We start from the raw sequence: 17,522 nt of genomic DNA, 5'->3' as shown, positions 1-17,522 counted from the left end.
GAGGGTTCTACTCCTCTCTGCTCATTAACACCTCGATTCCATCGCCGATGATGAAAGCGAACACTTGTCTGTTATTAACAAATGTATTTTTTAAATTAAATTTCAAGTTTAAGTACATTTGTAGAACAAATCCTTCATAGTCCTAATGGCAGTGAGTTTTCAGGTACTTCAAAAGTTGTTATTCCTGCTTCTGTTTCTCTGGGTCACCTGTCTTCAGGAGTTATTCTTAATTTTAATTTCAGAAGTTTTTTGGGGAAATACTAATTTTGCACATGTAAATTAATAAGCATTGTGTAATTATGGAATTTGAAGTATAAGGGTAGAAATCAGTTATAATTTACATTTACTGAATGGACATTATTTTTGTCTACGTAGCGTGTGATATTTTTGTGTGCGTGATTTTCCTGTAGTTCTTTCCATACATACATGGTCATAAATTATATTCATTTAACTTTGTCTCACTTTTTCCATTTATATTACATCATTGCAATATTCTTTTGCTAGTTATAACTTGTCTTTATTTTCACATGAAAAAATGCTCATACTTTGTTTTGAATTATATTTCTTTGATCCCTAGCAGTGTGGAACCTTATTTATTCATCTGTTGTATTTCTTTCTAAATGGTCTGCTTTGAAACGGTCTTTGTGGGCTTAATGTTGTAACAAATTTGGGTAAGCTCTTTAGATCTTAACTTTCTGTCATATTGCTAAAATTAAAATAACCTGTCTTTAGGGGAAATAGCAGCTAAATGTTCTTAATGCAGTTGTGTCTTTTCCGAGGTTAGAAGTTGAGTCTAGATTTAAAATCGTTATTCAAGGGACTTTATTAAGTGGGTGGAAAGTTATTACATAGCCTTTTGCTCATTAAAAACATTGGATCCTTATACTTCTTTTCTTTCAGAAGACAGATAATTCTCAGGAGTCAAAGGTAAGAGCTCTTGTGGAGTTGGAAGGAGACTGCTTTGAGGCTTTCAGGTACAGAGAGGGATACGCCTAGTGGAGGGTGACGTCAGCCTTGGTGTAGGTGATCACCGAGCAATGGTAGAAGGGAGTTAGAATTACCGTATTTCCGGTTTATCAGGCACGTGCCAGTATGATCTTACTGACATTGAGATGCTGTTGTCTCACAAGTGGTTGTGCGTCAAGAGAAGACCTTTGAGTTCCCTGTCTGGCTGTTACATGAGGACTTTTTTTTTTTTTTTAAATCGTTTTCTTTTTAGAATTAGAGAATAGAAGGAGCTCAAGTATAACCACAGCCTCTTTGTTAGTGAGGACTTAACGATTAAAAATTATTTCTTTTTACACAGGCCCAAGCAAACTGTCGAGTCGGAGTCGCGGCACTGAATACTCTAGCAGGCTACATTGACTGGGTGTCCATGAGTCATATCACTGCTGAAAACTGTAAGCTCTTAGAGATGCTCTGCCTGCTTCTGAACGAACAGGAACTTCAGTTGGGAGCCGCTGAATGTCTTCTCATTGCAGTCAGCAGAAAAGTAAGTTAGCACTTCAAACTGACTTCGATCCTCAGAGTCCCTGTGGGGTGTGTATGTGTGTCCGATCGTACGTTGTGGCAGAAAGACATTTGGAAAGTTTGGGATTTATTTTTACATGACACCAATTTAAATATCTGCCTCCAACCCCTTTGGACAGTAGTTTGCCGATATTGTAGGGTTCCATTGGCAGCATATTCAGAGATTTGTCGGGCTACCTTATTCTTGAAACCACTATGAATCTTGGCACTTCACACTGAGGAAACGATGAAAGTAATACTGAAACTTAAAACTCCGTGAATCTTAGGTGGCGGCTGCACTGGCTTCATATGGGCCTGGGCTGACAAATGGGACTGGGGCTCTTTTCTCCGTAGGACTGTTATCTTTAGATGTAATTTACTCTGTTTTCCTATCAGCATTATTGCCCAACACATTTAAAAATACAAGAAATAGAAACCCAGTATTGATTTTAAAGAATCGGCCTTTTTTGCAGGATTTAGTTAGCCCTGGGACTGTGAGAAATTATGAAGTCAATATATTTGATTATATAGGTATAGAAGATGTGTTAATACTTGGAGGCTTTTAATAACAGAGTTTGTGTTACCTGTGTTTCCCTAAAATTGGTTCTAGGGCAAGTTGGAAGACCGGAAGCCCCTGATGGTCTTGTTTGGGGATGTTGCCATGCATTATATACTCTCTGCTGCACAGTGAGTCTCTACTTTTCTCTGTGTTTTCTAATTTCGTTGTCATTTCTGTAGTTTATACCAATATATCTGAAGTTCTTATCTGAATGTTGGCAGTCAATTGACAGTGTTTTTAATTTGAAAGTCTGGCAATTTTAAAGGAACTTTCTAACTTTTTTAAAGACCTAACCTGGAGAGAAGTTGTGGCCGTTGACTCTATACCCAGTCACTTTCACAGTTTTCCCCATTCTTCCCAGACAGCTCATCTCCTTGATTCTGTCTGCTTCTGGTGATTCGCTAAGCCTCCTAGTAGTGCTGGTGCCTTGACCTGAGAATGCTCTGATGTTCTGGACCAGAGTCTGCTCCAGGGCCTGCCTTGACGGCAGGACTCCAGATGCTGCTCCTTCTTCTCCTGCTCAAAGTAATCAATGCCTGGAGTGCTGAGGCTCTAGGAGGCAGCAGGAGAGGAGCAGTGTGTTCGATGAGAAATGTATGCGTGGGACCTGCAGACACATTCTGTGTCCTAAAATACTGGCTTCCACTTACTTCCATTTTTAATTGCTTTGGAAAATATTTGAGCATTTCCTGATACGTGTTTCTTACCAGGAAGGCAGGTAGAACTGTACTACAAAGACGGTTCAGGGGCGCCTGGGTGGCACAGCGGTTAAGCGTCTGCCTTCGGCTCAGGGCGTGATCCCGGCGTTCTGGGATCAAGCCCCGCATCAGGCTCCTCTGCTATGAGCCTGCTTCTTCCTCTCCCACTCCCCCTGCTGTGTTCCCTCTCTCGCTGGCTGTCTCTATCTCTGTCGAATAAATAAATGAAATCTTTAAAAAAAAAAAAAAAAAATTTGTGGGCACCTTGAACTTTTTTTTTTTTTTTTTTTTTTTTTAATACTCTTCTCTTGGTCCCTAGTCCCGGGGACAAATGAAAAAGATGAGATGAGACACACATGTATTACTTAAAGTCTCTTGGTGTCCATTCCAACACAGCTTTTATGATGGCTTTCTTTTCTCTGGAGACTAGCTTTGTTTTTAAGGGATCCTTTTAATTAAATTCATAACATGTCTTTTGGGTGGCCACCGTAGTTAACTGTTCCCTAGGCCCATTTCTTAGTTCCGTAGAAACTGTGACTTTCACAGTGAGGTGTCCCATCTCCGTTCGTGTTACTTACTGGTACTGATTAATAAAGCAATGATTCGAACCCAGGCAGTCAGACTCGAGAGCCTGCACTAGAAACCATAATGCCGTATTGGCCCTCAGCATCACTAGAGCCGAGGTCTTGCTTACCCTGAGGCCATGCTTCTTACATTATACTCAGCTGTCTCGGGAACGCAGCTAACGTGGCTGCTGTCCACGATAGTTATTATTGAGTCTTACTAGCATGAATAGTCCTGTATCATTTCAGGTCAGGTTTTGCCACCAAGTAAGTTATAATTGTTTTTTAAGATTTTATTTATTTTTATGAGAGAGAGAGAGTGCATGCACGTGGGCGCTCACGCACCTGCACACAGAGGGAAGGGCAGAGAGAGCACGGGTGGGGTGGCGGGAGGAGTGGGGCAGGGGCAGAGGGAGAAGCAAGCAAGCTCCCCCTCTGAGAAGGGAGCCCAATGCAGAACTTGATCCCAGGACCTGGAGATCATGACCTGAGCTGAAGGCAGACACTTAACCGACTGAGCTACTCAGGTGCCCCCTTTTTAAAGAGTTATTTGGATTCTAAAATAGTAGCTAAGGAGTTAAGATCTGAGCTGAATGACTTCGAGAAGTGACACACAAAGTTATACTATTACTGCTTTTTTTTCCTAAGACTTCGTTTTTAAGAGCAATTTCAGATTCTCAACAAAATTCAGCAAAGATACAGAGCTTTCCCATGCCCCCCCCCCCACCTTGCATAGGCTCCCCCATTACCAATATCCCCAACCAGAGTGGTACGTTTGTTACAATTGATGATCTTATACTTACACATTATAATCATCCAAAGTCCATGGTTTACTTTAGGGTTCACTCTTGGTGTTGTACATTCTGTGGGTACATTCTGTGGGTTTCAACAAATGTGTAATAATATGTATCATTAGAGTATCTTACAGAGTATTTTCACTGCTGGAAAATCCTCTGTGCTCTGCCTTTTCATCTCTCCCCCCTACCCCAACTTCTGGCAACAACTGATCTGATCTTTTTACTTTCTCCGGAGTTTTTTGCCTTTTCCAGGATGTCATATAGTTGGAATCATATAATATATAACCTTTTCAGATTGACTTCTTTTAGTTGGTAATATGCATTTAGAGTTTACCACGTGTTTTCATGGCCTTGACAGCTCATTCCTTGTTAGCAATGAATAAAATAGCCCATTGTCTGGATGTACCAGTTTATTCATTCACCTACCAGAAGACCTCTTGGTTGCTTCCAGATTTTGCCAGTTATGAGTAAAGCTGCAATAAACATCTAGGTTTAACATGGTATAAACACGCGGGTCTTTGTGTGAATGTATTTTCAGTTCTTTCGGGTAAATACTAAGAAGCATGATCGCTGGGTTATTTAAGACTATGCTTAGTTTTGTAAGAAACTCAGATTGTCTTCGAAGTGGCTGTATTGTTTTGCATTCTCACCGGCAATGAATGAGAGTCCCTCCACGTCCTTGGCAGCATTTGGTGTTGTACCAGTGGTCTAGATTTTGGCTGTTCCAATAGGTGTGAGTGGTATCTCATTTGAATTTGCAATTTCCTAATGGCATATGATGTGGAGCAGCTTTTCATAGGTTTATTTGTTGTCTGTATACCTTTGGTGAGACGTCTGTTAAGCTCTTTGGTCTATGTTTTGATCAGATTGTTTTCTTATTATTGAATTTTAAGAGTTCCTTATATATTTTGAGTAACAGTCCTTTTTTAGATGTGACTTTTGCAGATATTTTCTCCCAGTCTGTGGCTTGTCTTTTCTTTCTCTTGATTATTGCCCTTTTAATTTTGTCGGTGGCATAAGGAATTGTTACGTACTTTCCTACGCATCTCTCTTTAAGTCCTCCCTGGGTATCAAGGAATGCCTGTAAGTGTATGCACTGTTGTACGGAGTCATGCTCAGAGTTCACATTCTGAATCTAAAATGCTCAAGAACCATATAATGTGCAGAAGTAGAGTGCTTCTTTGGGGGATAAGATTGCATTGAACCCTGTTCCTCATTGATTCTTCAGTGTTTGATTTGAGGTTTTTTTGGTTTTTTAATTTTAATGATCAACAGAAATTTGAATGTTGAAGCATAGACCGCAGCTTCATTTGGTGGGAATCTTTTTGGTTCTCTTGATGTGCAAGTAATCACACTATTTTCTCATCTTACAGGACTGCTGATGGAGGAGGCTTGGTAGAAAAACATTATGTCTTCCTGAAGAGACTCTGTCAGGTGTTGTGTGCTCTGGGCAATCAGCTGTGTGCATTACTGGTGAGCACTTACTTTCTGGAGAGTTTCAGGGCCATTTGAGCAGAGCATTTAGAAAGTTATATTTGTATAATGAGTGAAACATGCCATTAATTTTAGCCTTGTGGAGCATTGCCCTACAGGTTATTTCATATGATTTTATAGATTAAGTTATTGTAACAGGGTTTGAATGATATAAATTTCTTTTAACAAGTCAGTTATTGATATTAACAGGAAACATCCACATCTGTTATTCCATAAAGTCAACAATGCTATTCTTGTGAATTTTGGTACTTAATAAGAACATCAGTTTGCTGAATGCATTACCCTTTAGAGCCCTATTAGATCATGAAATATTATGTGTTTGAATAAAGAACCCTTTTCCCAAATTTAAAGGATTGTGTTATTGATCATAAAAGAAAACTTTAGTGTGATTGACCTAAAAATACTTGTCTTTAGGGAAATATTTAATAACTCGTCTTACAAGTTGAGAGAGAGGACATTGGTACAGACATTTGCATCTGATATTAGGCCTTTTTATGGTGGTTTGACTGGTTAGAGAGGAATTGAGCTACAGACATATGATGTATACCGTCAAGTGGTTATTTAATAGATTTGGTCACAGAGATGTGAATAGACTAGGTGTGAAGAAATAATACAGATTTTTTCTTTCTGTGATTTCTGAAATGAATGCTCTTTTTCATTTTAGTATTTGACTACAGAATGAGTTTTAATGATGATGATTAAGGAGGTAAAGCACCTTTCCTCTTTTTAGCCCTTGAATTGATGCCTTCCTTAGGTCACAAGGAAGTATAAAGTCCTTTCAGAACTGAAATTTGTGAGGGTTTAAGTTCTGTACAGTTGACCCTTGAACAACACAGGTTTGAACTGCATGGGTCCACTTAGACACAGATATTTTTTGATAAATACGTGCAGTTCTGTAAATATATTTTTTCTTAGAATTATCTTAATAACATTTTTTTTTAGCTTCCTTTATTATAAGGACACAGCATATAATATATATACAAAATACGTGTTAATCAGTTTATGTTATCAGTAAGGCCTCCGGTCTATAGGAGGCTGTTAGTAGTTAAGTTTTGGGGGAGTGCAAAGATATATGTGGATTTTTGACCCTTAGCCCCCGTGTTCAAGAGTCAGCTGTGTTTGTTACCCTATTCCTCCCACTGTTCTCTTCCACCCTCCCATCAACGTCACTGATGTAGTGGTCTTTTTGTCCCTCAGGGTGTGGATTCTGATGTAGAAACACCAGCAAACTTTGGAAAATACCTGGAATCTTTTCTCGCTTTCACAACCCATCCAAGTCAGGTAAACTTTATGTAGGCAACGTCTGAAAATTTTAGTTAGGTAAACCAAAATTAAGCACTATGGCTTGAAGTAATTAGCAGCTCGTGTATAAAATGTGACTCTTAAGGCTCTAAGAAATAACTATAGTGTGATTTCATTAAGAGAATTGTTGAGTCTTCTTCCTGAGCCAAGTTTTGCACCATCTAGGTCAGCAGCTTTTCCCCTCAGGTAATATTCTGCTCAATCCGATGCGAGGTGTGTCCCAGGTGAATTGCTACCAAAGGCATTTTAAATGCTAAAGTCTAATCGCTTGTGTTATAAAATTAATTTCACACATTTAAGGTTTTCCTTGTAATACCACCCTAAGATTCCCATATCCTTTTTTGCACTTAAAGTGGTAGAGGGGCCCCTGGGTGGCTCAGTTGGTAGAGCATGCGACTCTTGATCTCCAGGTTGTTCGAGCCCCATACTGGCTCATACATAGAGCTTATGTAGAGTAAAAAAGAAAAGAAGAAGAAAAAGTGGTAGAGCTCAGCTGACACTCCAGGAATTACACCTGACCCACAGTCTGTCTTATTAATATGTGGTCTATAACAGGTAGTCATTACTGATAGAGTACAATGTGAACAGTTTCGAAGTATTATAGAGATTTATTTCCATGAAAAAATATTGTTGATAATTGCTGGGCTATGTAGTAATCTTCGTTATATAAAATCCAAATCCTTAAACTGAGGTTTTTCCTTCTCCCCCCACCCCCTTTAGTTTCTACGCTCTTCAACTCAAATGACTTGGGGGGCCCTTTTCCGGCATGAGATCCTATCCCGTGACCCTTTGCTATTAGCAATAATACCAAAATATCTTCGTGCTTCTATGACTAACTTGGTCAAGGTAGGCAGTGGGAATCAAAATGTGGAATGGGGGGTACTTGGGTGGCATTGTTGGTTAAGCGTCTTGATTTCGGCTCAGGTCATGATCTTGGCGTTGTGTGATCGAACCCTGCATCAGGCTCTGCATTCAGCAGGGAGTCTGCTTGGGATTCTGTCTCTCCTTCTGCCCCTTCCCCTGCTCACTCACTCATTCTCTCAAATAAATCTTTAAAAAAAAGGGGGGGGGGGATGTAGGTGAATACATGTAATAAGACTTAGATTGGCATTGCTGCCAGCCCATTTTGGTCACCAGTATCCCATCATTGGGCATATTATTCTCTTATTCACCAAGAAGAAAGCAGTCCAAACTTATTTTATCTACTTTTTCATATTATTGGAACCCTTCTATACAAAGTATTGGGCATTGGGCTAGGTGCTAGGAAGAAGGACAAGAGCAGTGACCCATGACCATGCAGTGGTATAATACTTTTCCCAGCCAAGATTCCAAGACGAAGTCCTATGTGATTGTTTCTGAAGGTCTAGTGAGGGTCTGAAGGTGAGTGAGAAGGGAGGACGGAAAGTGGAAGCAAATTGCTCACCACTTCAGTAGGATTGCTTGTGAATTCCCTGAGATCTGCTAAGGGCTCTTGCAGCTGACAGATGCTTGATTTGTAAAAATCAGAGAATGGGACCTATATAAGGGTCCTCTTATTTCCTCAGGGAATACACCGAGCACATGGCACCCTGTTCTCATCTACCATAATCTTCAGGACTTTTTGAGTGAAACATGCAGAGTTCCATGCTTTTTCCCAGGGTTCAGCATTGAAGGGGACAGATAGTTCGCAATTCTTTCTTGCTTATTGTATGCTGTATTAGCGCTTTGTTTTGGGACAGCTTTATACTCAGATACCCTAAACAAATTCTAGAATTTAATTCTCCCTTAGGAATCTGGAGGAGAGCATCAAATGAGTATTCTCTTTTCTACCACTCTCAGGATTATTGGAACTGGGAGAAAATTATGGACTTGGGATAGACCAGAAGCAGTTATTCATTATAAAAGATCTTATGCAAACCCTTAACTCTTCTTAAATTAGAAAGTGCTTGAGCTCCTAGAGAGTTTAAGCCTCTTTGGGTAGTTCTGTTTTTACCCCCTACCCCAATTATCTTTCTTTTTGCAGATGGGCTTTCCTTCTAAAACAGACAGCCCTAGCTGTGAATACTCTCGATTTGATTTTGATAGTGATGAGGACTTCAATGCTTTCTTCAACTGTAAGTGATAGTAGCCTGGAATTTCTCCTGTTCGTCTGAGAATGGCATCTAGCGTTACGAATCATGGTGCCTGACCCTTGGGGTTCTATATGAAAGGGCCCAGGATCTGGACAAACAGCCTGTTTAATCCCTAGTTTCACATTGCAGTGGGTACTGGGACTGTGCTCATTCCAGGCGTAGTATTCTCTCTCGCGTGGGCATTATGCGCACACACACAGCCTTTGGACTTGGATGTTTAGGCATAGTAACTATATATAAGGCACTTGAAGTTTTTTATACCTAGGATTAAATACTACCTTACCTTGCTGTCTTCCAAAATAAAGAGGAGAAACCCACATTCTGAAAACCTAATCTGTTCTGGGTTTTCTGTAGTCTGGCTGGTTCCCCCTTCTTTTTTTTTTTTTTTTTTTAATAACAGCTTGATGAGATATAGTTCATTTACCATACAATTCACCCATTTATAGTATACAATTAAGTGGTTTTTTTGTATTTTTAGACTTGTGTGACTCTTGCCACAATTTGTGGACATTTTCATGACCCCAAGAATCCCTATGCCTGCTATCAGTCAGCCATTCCCAGTCCCCTCATCCTTCTCAGCTCCAGGCAACCAGTAATCCACTTTATGTTTCTACATTTCACCAATTCTGAACATTTCATATAAACAGATTGTAGAATACATGGTCTTTGTAACTGCCTTCTTTCACTTAGAGTTGTCTTTAAAATTCACCCATGTCGTGGCATCTGTCAGTACTTTGTTTCTTTTTATTGCCAATGTTTCATTGTGTGGGTGTACCAGATTTTATTCATCCATTTCATAAGTTGATGGATATTTGAGTTGTTTCTACTTCTTAGCTGTTAAGAATAATGCTGCTTTTGGGGCGCCTGGCTGGCTTAGTCGGTAGAGCATACAACTCTTGATCTTGGGGTCATGAGTTCAAGCCCCTCGTTGGGCCTAGAGCTTACCTTAAAAAAAAAAAAAAAGGAATAATGCTGCTGTACCATTTGTGTACAAGTTGAATGGACGGACATGTTTTTATTTCTGTTGGGTGAGTGTTTATATTTGATCATACACTAATGTCATGTTTAATGTTTTTAGGAACCACCAGGCTGTTTTCCATAGCAGCCACACTGTTTTACATCTGTACCAACCTAATCTTTTATTAGTTCCAACAGAAATGGGAGACCACTTTTAGTTTGCCTCTTAGAGGATTACGCTGGTAGGGCGGCTTCCGGAGACAATTTACTTTTGAAAATTTCTGAATTTGTTAATCTTTATTGAACATTTGTTACATTCAGAGCATAAATCTGCAGAACAGAGTTTCTTTGAACACTTTCCTCCTGGGATGGATAAATAAATCACCATTAACTGTGTGCCTATTATCTGCGAGTTACTGATTTATGTCTTTCTCTTGGCAGCCTCCCGGGCCCAACAAGGAGAGGTAATGAGGTTAGCATGTCGTTTGGATCCTAAGACTAGCTTCCAGATGGCTGGGGAGTGGCTAAAGTATCAGCTGTCAACTTCTGTTGATACTGGATCCATGAACTGTAAGGTTTTTTTATTTCTTAACATTAGTGAAGTATTGTATCAAATATACATAGGAAATAAGCCTTGTAAGCCACACTTCAGAACAACATGCTAATAGTGTTCAAAAATAATCTGTTTAAATTAGCGTAAAGTCATGTCCCTGTCAGTCTTGCCTTCATTTTTCTTCCCTAACAGAATGAACCAGTTGCTCGTTGTTGATTTTATTATTTCACTGTAGGCACCATCTTACCAAATTGCATGTCTAGACTTTTTTTTAAAGCTTTTCTACCAAGTTCTTGCATAGAACCACTCCTAAACTTAAAAAGAATGCCTTGTTAGTCAGGCATAATAGCAGTACAGGGACCTTCCATATCTCAGCCACCTCAAAGCCTTTGGAAATGCCGCTTTATACAGTATCGGAGTAATACTTCTGTACCTAAACGCATAAGCCAGGTAACTTCTCTGTACGCCATGTCATCTGTCTATTGTCTTACTAATTAATGCATGCTGTGGATGACAGGATTTAATAAAACAGAAGAAGGTATAAGTCACTCCTTTAGAAAGGCTCCTTATATAGGTCAGTTCCCAGCTACACTAGTTACTTGGCATTCATGGGATTTAACATTTTGTTTTGGGTATTCATAACTGACTCAAAAGGTCCATGGTACCTGGTAATCTGAATGTTTGTGGAGGCCCACATATGTTGCACCAAGGTAAAGCTAGTAAATGGGAGCGCTATATGGAAGCAAGAAAAGTAATTCATCAATCTTTTTGCCTGTGCTTTGCTGTTTGAGTGATGTGCTTTGCTGATAATTATGCACTTGAAGGGTGGCACAATTCTCTAGAACTTTCAGTTGTCATGAGGCTACTGGATATGAAGCAGCATTTTGTATCTTATATCAGGTTTTTTTGTTTTTGTTTTAAGGATTCTTTATGGTCTCCAATATCTTAATTACTTAGATTTTCATGGATAGGTTTATAAAGGACAGGAATGGAGAGATTAATTGATATTTATCAATTGCCTGTGTTTTTGATGCTTACGTGTATATTCTCATTCAATATTCAAAATGGTTTTACAGGTAAGACTCACAGAGTGAATTCTGGCAGCTCATTGTTAGAGGTGGAGGCAGGATAGGCCCCTTCTCTACTTTTAGTTCTTTTCTTTCTCCAGGCTGAGAGGGATTAGATTATCCTGTTTCTTCAACTGTGAAATTAAGTGGTCTCTAAGTCCCCTTTGTCTCTCTGTGTCTTCTGTGTTCCTGCAATTGTGTGTGCATGCATGTGTTTGTGTGTGTGTGCGTGTGTTTATGTTTGTGTTTTAAAACCCTGTTCCCCTACAGCTGGAACTGGAGAAGGTGCCCTCTGCTCCATCTTCTCATCTTCATTCGTGCAGTGGGAAGCCATGACTTTTTTTTTGGAAAGTGTGGTCAACCAGATGTTTCGGACACTAGATAAAGAAGTAAGTAACTGCTTCCTGTGCTGATTGAGTAATGATTTTGTCTTTTTAAAACTGACAGAGGGATAGGAAAATCTGTGGATCTGCATCTCACAGAAGAGGAAATGGAGAATCAGAGAGGTTAAATAACTTACTCAAGTTCAGATTGCAGGTCTGACTCTAAACCTACAACGGTCAATATTCATTTTAAGGGGATAATAAGACAAGCCTGTTTGTATAGTGAAGTGCAGGTAGGATAGCTATTACAGGGAGGACAGCAGTGGTAATCTTGAGTTGGAAAATCTTTGGAGATGTTTGCCATTAAGCATCCTTTTCAGTTTATGGCAGATAGACCCCATATTCATGTTAGCTGATCTGTGTCCTCTTCCCTGAATAATCTGAATAAAGCGGTCTTGTTTTTGTATGCTTCATGTGACCTATCTACCCTTTCTCTTATCTACCTTAGATGCAGCTGTAATTAATTGGGTTAAAATCATTGGATCACTCATTTTAGGATAACATCTTAGTATATTCCAGGTTAGTTGTAGGAAAAATCTAAATCCCTTGAAGATAAGTGAGATACAGTGCTTTTTCTCACAAAAGGCATATTAACAAATTAGATCTTAGAGTCATAACATCACGTGCTTGTATATTGATTTGAGTTTGAAATGATGACATTTAGAGTTTGTTCCAAAATTTAGGTAGGAAATCCTACTTGGATCCTGCATTTTTTACTGAATGAGCCCTTTTTCAGGTTTAAGTGGGACTATCTAATCAAGAAAGCCCTTTATTGAATCAAGGGAAATAGCCCTGGGGTTTCCTTTCCTGGCATTTTTTAAGTTAGACAACTTGATAGATCCAGATATTTGGGTATGATCCTGCTGGAAAGCAAGATAATGAAATGGTCAGGATTTGTCAGGTATTTGTCTTTAAAATGTATGAAAGGACTGGCAGCATTGCGGGTGGAGGGTGCCTAGTTGGTTGTAGGCTGGACTGTAGGATACGTCCTTGAATATGATGGTATTTGGTCAAAATGCCAAATATTAGTTGGTCAGAAGGTACAAAAAGTTTGGATTGTGTATAAGAGAAAGATGTGGGGCTAGAGACAAAGCAAAGGTAACAATTAGAAACTGAGTAGGAGTCAGAATAATAGGTGGGGAGAAAAACAGTAGAACGAAACTCTTTTTGCCTCAGGAGAATCCTAGATGGTAGTATTTAGGCTTCTGTTAGTGACAGAATAAACGGTTTTTTTCTTCACCAAAATGAAATGGGTCAGAATGAAGCATTCCTAATCAAGAGAAGTGAGTTTTCGGCGATTGTATATATGATGAAGTTATTCACTACTTGTTAAGTTGTAACACTTTCTGTGTCCCGGGAATGTGCAAGTGACAGAGCTCAGCCGTCACATTCACACTTGCTGCTCTCAGTGTCTGACTCCGCACAGTTTTGTCCAGTCCAGTGGTCTTACACACTGCTCGCTTTGCGCTCTCAATGCCCACCCTCACTCAGGGCCTGTCCGCAGCTCAGCTGGTAGCCTGTGAAAGAGTTTGACCAAGACTGAAAGAGTTTGGGGTTTTTTTGTTTTTTTTTTTAAGATGTTATTTATTTGAGAGAGAGAGAGAGAAAGCACACAGAGAGGGAGAAGCAGGCTCCCCGCTCAGCAGGGAACCCGATGGCGGGGCTCGATCCCAGGACCCTGGGATCATGACCTGAGCCAAAGGCAGATGCTTAACTGACAGAGCCACCCAGGCGTCCCTAAAGATTTTATTTATTTATTTGAAAGAGAGCGAGAGAGCACGCTCGAGTGCGGGGAGGGGCAGAGGGACAAGCAGACTCCTTGATGAGCTTGGAGCCCAACACGGGGCTCGATCCCAGGACCCTGAGATTATGACCTGCGCTGAAGTCAGACACTTAACTGACTGAGCCACCCAGGTGCCGCTATATTACCTATTTATGAACCAAATCCTAAAGGAAATTTTACCAGAAGTCCTTATCAGCCCTGTCAACATCCTTTTCATTGTATTACAGGCGGTTCCTGTTAATGACGGAATAGAGCTGTTGCAAATGGTCCTGAACTTTGACACCAAGGATCCTCTCATCCTGTCCTGTGTCCTCACTAATGTCATTTGTCACCTACAGACCAGAGTTCCTGCCCCAAGTCTTCTCTAAGGTAAGTTCCATCTCCTTTGTAAACTTTGTTTGGGTATTTTTGAACTAATTATTTTTTGTGATTGTTTCTGAGAGTCTTTGAGACAAGCTGATAAACAGTCATTTATTCATTCATCAAATATTCAGTACTTAATGTGGATCAGGCACCATGCTGGTAGAAAAGCCTTACTTACCCTTCAGGCGCTCTGTTTGGAAACAAAATCACATAAACAGTTGTATCCGGGTGGCGTTGGAATTAATAGACGCATATACTGAGAAGCGGAAAAGAATACCTCAAGAGGGTATCGGTGTGCTGTCAGTTTATTCGAAGGGGATTTTTGAGAAGGAATGGTTAGTGTGGACGGTTTTGGGGTTTCCAATTTAGGTGAGTAGTGGAGAACTACCTAAGTGAGAATAATGGGATTGGCAAGAATGAGGAAGGAGGGATGAGTTCAGTTTGGGAATACTATATTTGAAGTATATATTTATGTACAACATCTAGGAGAAGATACTTCACAATAAATTGGCTATTTGAGGTTTAAGGTCTAGAGTCTGGAAAATTACAATATTAAGGTGGCGTCATCATGGAAGTGCCTAGAGCAGAGGTGAGGCCCTAGGGAAGTGGGTGATATGTATGTAGAGTTGGACATGTGGCTCAAGCAGGGAACCCTGGGGATTATCATCATTGGGGGAAGAGGGGAAAGAAAGACAATTCCCCAAAGAAGGATAAAGATATAGCCAGCGAAATGAGAAAATGTTGCATTACAAAGGTCAGTAGAACTTCAAAAAGGTAACTCGTTTGTTGCAACAGAACTTCTTTCAGAACTGGGGAATATCTGTTGCGTTCCTTTTTTTCTTTTCTTTTTTGTTTTTAAGATTTTATTTGTTTACGAGAGAAAGAGAGCGCAGTGGGGAGGGAGAAGGAGACTGAGCAGGGGCCCTGATGAGGGGCTCCATCCCAGGACCCTGAGATCATGACCTATGCTGAAGGCAGATGCTTGACCAAGCGAGCCACCCAGGAGCCCCCCTCCATTAGGGTTCTTGATGAGACTTTTGTTAGAGTACAATTCCATCCTGGTGACTAGCGCTGTATTAGGTGAAAGAGTCCGTGAAAAGTTACACGGTGGAATCAGAGAGGGTATCACCATAGCTGAGTGCTTGGCTGATGGCTTGGATTGTTTGGGGACTCTGTGACCTCTACCTTTGTAGAATGTTTGATGGTAAAGTTGGGAATCTCAAGCCTCTTCCAGAGTTATCTGAGAAAAATGAGCATCTGAAACTTCCTAACACCAATTGAAAACCCTTTTGTTAGTATATCGTTTACCCTTCGAGATTTTGTTAGAAATTTTATGCTACTATTAAAAATACTTGATGCATTTGGTACTTACGAGTAAACTTTCCTTTCTTACCCTTAGCTATTTTCATCTGTCACTTTTGAAACCGTTGAAGAAAGTAAGGTAAGACCATTAATTCAACAAATCCTAACTTCCAGAGAGCAAAAGTAGGAATGCCTACCATCTAAATCTAGGGGCTTTTTTATAGGTAGAGGGGTTAGTAAAGGCAGGAGATGGTCCTGTGATACAGTGTTTTGTACCAGAGATACCCTGAGGCAAAAACAGTGAACGTGCAGATTCATGGTGACTATAAATGTCAGTCCATTAAACTCCCACATTGTGAAAACTGATTGTGAATTTGCCTCTGAAGGAAATATTTTGTGTGATTCTATGCAGCATCTGTAAATTTTACTAAAAGTGGCTCCAGGTTTGTTGAATGTGTCTTCCCAGGCCCCCAGAACCCGGGCAGTGAGGAATGTGAGGAGACATGCTTGTTCCTCCATCATCAAGACATGTCGTGACTACCCCCAGCTCGTACTGGTAAGTTGCTGAACTCCAACCAGGTAGCCACTGAGACCTGTTGAGTTTAGTTACATTCTTCTGTAAATCCAGCCCTAATTATACCTCACATAAAGAGAAAAGTAGGACATGTAGCTTTGCATCAAATAAGCATTCCTGAGTTGGTGCCTTTTTCCTCTCCACCATAGCAGTGGAATAAAAAATGCAGTATAATCCCTCAGAATGAGTAGTTCTTTTCCATGTAGATAACCAAGTTTTTCCCGTCAATGTACACATCTTTCCTGTGTGCCAAATGGTGTGCCTAATCTTGAGAGAAGCCAGATGCAAATCCCAACTTTTTGGAGGGTTTCTGTAGGTAATTCAGCACTATTCCAGATTAGAAATTAACCCAAAATTTCCTCTGTGAATACACAGCAGTTACATGTCTTCCTAACATACATAAACCAGGTAATCTTTGTCTGTGAATACTATAAAATTGAAATAGAAAAAAAGATCTGTTGTTTTCACAGTTGTGGTATGGGAAAGTACAATCACCCAAAATATCCAAGACAAGAACCACCTTCTGCCTAAATTGCCTTGCTTGTTCAGGCAAAAGAAGAATGTTATAACTAAATTAAGTGACAGTCTTATAGGCCTGACCTTCCTAGGAATGCCTTGATTCTCTCTCCACCTTCCTTGAGTGACCCACCTCTCCTTAAAAATCAAACCTTCACCATCTTCGGGTTTTTTTTCTTTGTAATCTGCAGCCCAATTTTGACATGCTTTATAACCATGTGAAGCAACTCCTCTCCAATGAGTTACTCTTGACACAAATGGAGAAGTGTGCCCTCATGGAAGCCCTGGTTCTCATTAGCAACCAATTCAAGAGCTACGAGCGTCAGAAGGTGTTCCTAGAGGAGCTGATGGCACCAGTGGCCAGCATCTGGCTTTCTGAAGACATGCACAGGTAGAGGGGAGCCTTCGCCCCAGAGCCTCACTGCACTGGAGCACCCGTTCTGTATTTGAGGAGCTATGGCCAGGGTGGCAGTGTCAGGATCTCAAGGTGTGATGGCCCCATCAGTGACATCCGAAGTTCTCCAAATTCAATCTTTTATTCTAGTCGCAGAAAATACCACCTTGAGTTCCGAGGTGTAGGGAAAGAAAGGAAAGAAATGAGTAAAGATGGGTAGTATGGTCGGGAGGCCACAGAGTACCTGCAGTGTGTACACTGCAGCACCTGCCCGTGCAGAGACGTGAGAACAGCCAGGAGGGCCCCACAAAGTAGGCGTCGCACAGACACTGTGCCCATGTAGCGTTCTCAAGCCTGCCTCCTTTTTGCTAATGACATTCAGAAGTGGGAAGAGAAGTTGCAGCCTTCAAATGACAGCTGACAGTATGATTAAATTCCTCTCACCATAACAACTGCTCTTTGGGTCCAAATAACCATAGCTTATTAGCTTTTGTGGAAGAAACCGTCTGTGCTTCAAATCACGGTGTGACTCGTCTTTCCCACTCCAACCTTCAGAGTGCTGTCAGATGTTGATGCTTTTATTGCCTATGTGGGCGC

General features: G+C 40.5%; 1 protein-coding gene across 1 annotated transcript in view; it reads left to right on the top strand.

Annotated features, from left to right (window-relative positions):
- Nucleotides 1–17,522, top strand: part of XPO5 (exportin 5) — a 44,342-nt gene that overhangs the window by 6,810 nt on the left and 20,010 nt on the right. Inside the window, 15 exon segments of the mRNA XM_040643526.1 lie at nucleotides 901–927; nucleotides 1,307–1,492; nucleotides 2,120–2,196; nucleotides 5,500–5,599; nucleotides 6,818–6,901; nucleotides 7,643–7,768; nucleotides 8,925–9,015; nucleotides 10,432–10,560; nucleotides 11,881–11,999; nucleotides 14,004–14,098; nucleotides 14,100–14,145; nucleotides 15,539–15,580; nucleotides 15,908–15,997; nucleotides 16,723–16,922; nucleotides 17,481–17,522. The exon segment at nucleotides 17,481–17,522 is cut by the window's right edge and continues 46 nt beyond it. Coding sequence (XP_040499460.1) covers nucleotides 901–927; nucleotides 1,307–1,492; nucleotides 2,120–2,196; nucleotides 5,500–5,599; nucleotides 6,818–6,901; nucleotides 7,643–7,768; nucleotides 8,925–9,015; nucleotides 10,432–10,560; nucleotides 11,881–11,999; nucleotides 14,004–14,098; nucleotides 14,100–14,145; nucleotides 15,539–15,580; nucleotides 15,908–15,997; nucleotides 16,723–16,922; nucleotides 17,481–17,522 — 1,454 coding nt within the window.

This window comes from Ursus maritimus, unplaced genomic scaffold, assembly GCF_017311325.1.
Source record: "Ursus maritimus isolate PB19 unplaced genomic scaffold, ASM1731132v1 scaffold_29, whole genome shotgun sequence".
Lineage (NCBI taxonomy): Eukaryota > Metazoa > Chordata > Mammalia > Carnivora > Ursidae > Ursus > Ursus maritimus.
The sequence above is the reverse complement of the archived record's forward strand: the minus strand, read 5'-3'. Positions and strand labels throughout refer to the sequence as shown.